General features: G+C 57.0%; 1 protein-coding gene across 1 annotated transcript; it reads left to right on the top strand.

Moving 5' to 3' along the window:
• Positions 1-620: 620 nt before the first annotated feature.
• On the top strand, positions 621-1,193 carry NGA_2089620 (uncharacterized protein; the record flags this gene model as incomplete). Its single annotated transcript, XM_005853868.1, has 1 exon — positions 621-1,193. A coding segment is annotated over one exon (552 nt), but the record flags the coding sequence as incomplete, so codon positions are not given.
• Positions 1,194-1,518: the final 325 nt, after the last annotated feature.

Below are 1,518 nucleotides of genomic sequence, written 5' to 3' on the forward strand. Positions count from 1 at the left end.
GAGCTAGGGACAATGAGGTCGATCGCATGATGGAGGCAACGTTCGTGTCAGGTCAGAAGCTTGGGTCGCTCGTGTCAGAGGGCCATCCCCACCTCCTCGCCTCCCACTCTCCATACCCCCCGCGCCCCTCCTTCCCGCCCAGTCCGACCCACCTCGAGCAAGCGCGCTATTTGTAGTCCCCTGCCGCGTGGGCAGGACAGGGTGGCGAGCATGGGCGAGAGGCCGTCGTGGGTGGGGATCCTGGGGTCCGCGCCTGCGCCGAGGAGGAGCTTAACGGCCCCCACCCGTCCGTACAGGCAGGCCTGGAGGGCATTGCATTTTATCAACATGATTGTCCATGTGCCTGGATATCACACCCCAACATTGTGCTACAAGGAGTTTGTACGGATTGCTTCACTTTCTTTTTCATATCTCTCTCTCGGGCCTCGTCCCTCCCCTCGCCCTCACCTTAAACAAAGCCGTCGCGCCTTTCCCATCCTGGCGGTCAATACTCACACGACTTCCGCCACTCCATGTTTTCTTCGTCTCGCTTTTCCCCCCACGCCCTTGATTTGCTCCCCTCCTGCGCGTGAGGAGGGCCTGCATGCGCCCCTCGAAGCCCAAGGCCGCCGCCTCCATGAGCGGGGTCGACCCCCACTTACAGGCCGCCCCAGGGTCCGCCCCGCCTTTTTCCAGCAATAGCTGTACCACCTTGGCATTGCCCAGTCGCCCGGCAGCGGCATGTGTCAAGGCTGTCATCCCGTCCAGGTCTCGCAGGTGGACGTCGGCGCCGCGGTCGAGCAGGCACCCCACCACGGAGCTATGTCCTCGGGAGGCCGCCAGCATCAGGGGCGTCCATCCGTGCTCGTCCGTCACATCGATGGCCTCGGAATGGGATTCCAATAGACATAGGACTATCTTTTCAAGCCCCCATTGCGCCGCACTATGAAGAAGAAGAGGCACAGGGAGCAGGTTACTACCGTCTGGTGAAGGCTGATGCATCTACTTTCTTCCGGAGCACAATCTTTATCAGGCAGCTATGCCTGTGGCACGGCGATACGGCCTTTTCTGTTTCTGACGATGTACGCAAAATTACGTCAGCTATCCCGGTAAGCTTGGCAGTATGCCACAATGCGTCCTTTGGTTTGCCACGGCTGTGGTTGAGGTGCGTGGCCACAGTAATACCCGCGTGAGTGCCTGTCAGAAGGTCTTTGCGAATTAAAGTGGTTTTTTGAGGGCTCTCTCGTTAGTCAATTACATATTTATAGCCGCCTTGGGCTGCTTGCAAAGATGCAATGGATTTTCACCCTCTCAAAATCGTAAAAATGGGCAAAAAGGCCCCCGCGGCAAATGATCGATCAACTTCAGTGAGTTTCTCAACCCCAAGTACACGTTCTCCGGAAAGAGAACTGCAACGTTCTGCTTTATTAGCCGTGCACAACCAAAGCTCACAATCACTCGAACGAGATGTTTCGGAGACATACTGCCCGTCGGGAGTTTGACCACTGCATTTTTTACGTGTTAGGAAAAGTAGGGGGG

Source organism: Nannochloropsis gaditana (genome assembly GCF_000240725.1).
Source record: "Nannochloropsis gaditana CCMP526 unplaced genomic scaffold scaffold699, whole genome shotgun sequence".
Taxonomy (NCBI): Eukaryota; class Eustigmatophyceae; order Eustigmatales; family Monodopsidaceae; genus Microchloropsis; species Microchloropsis gaditana.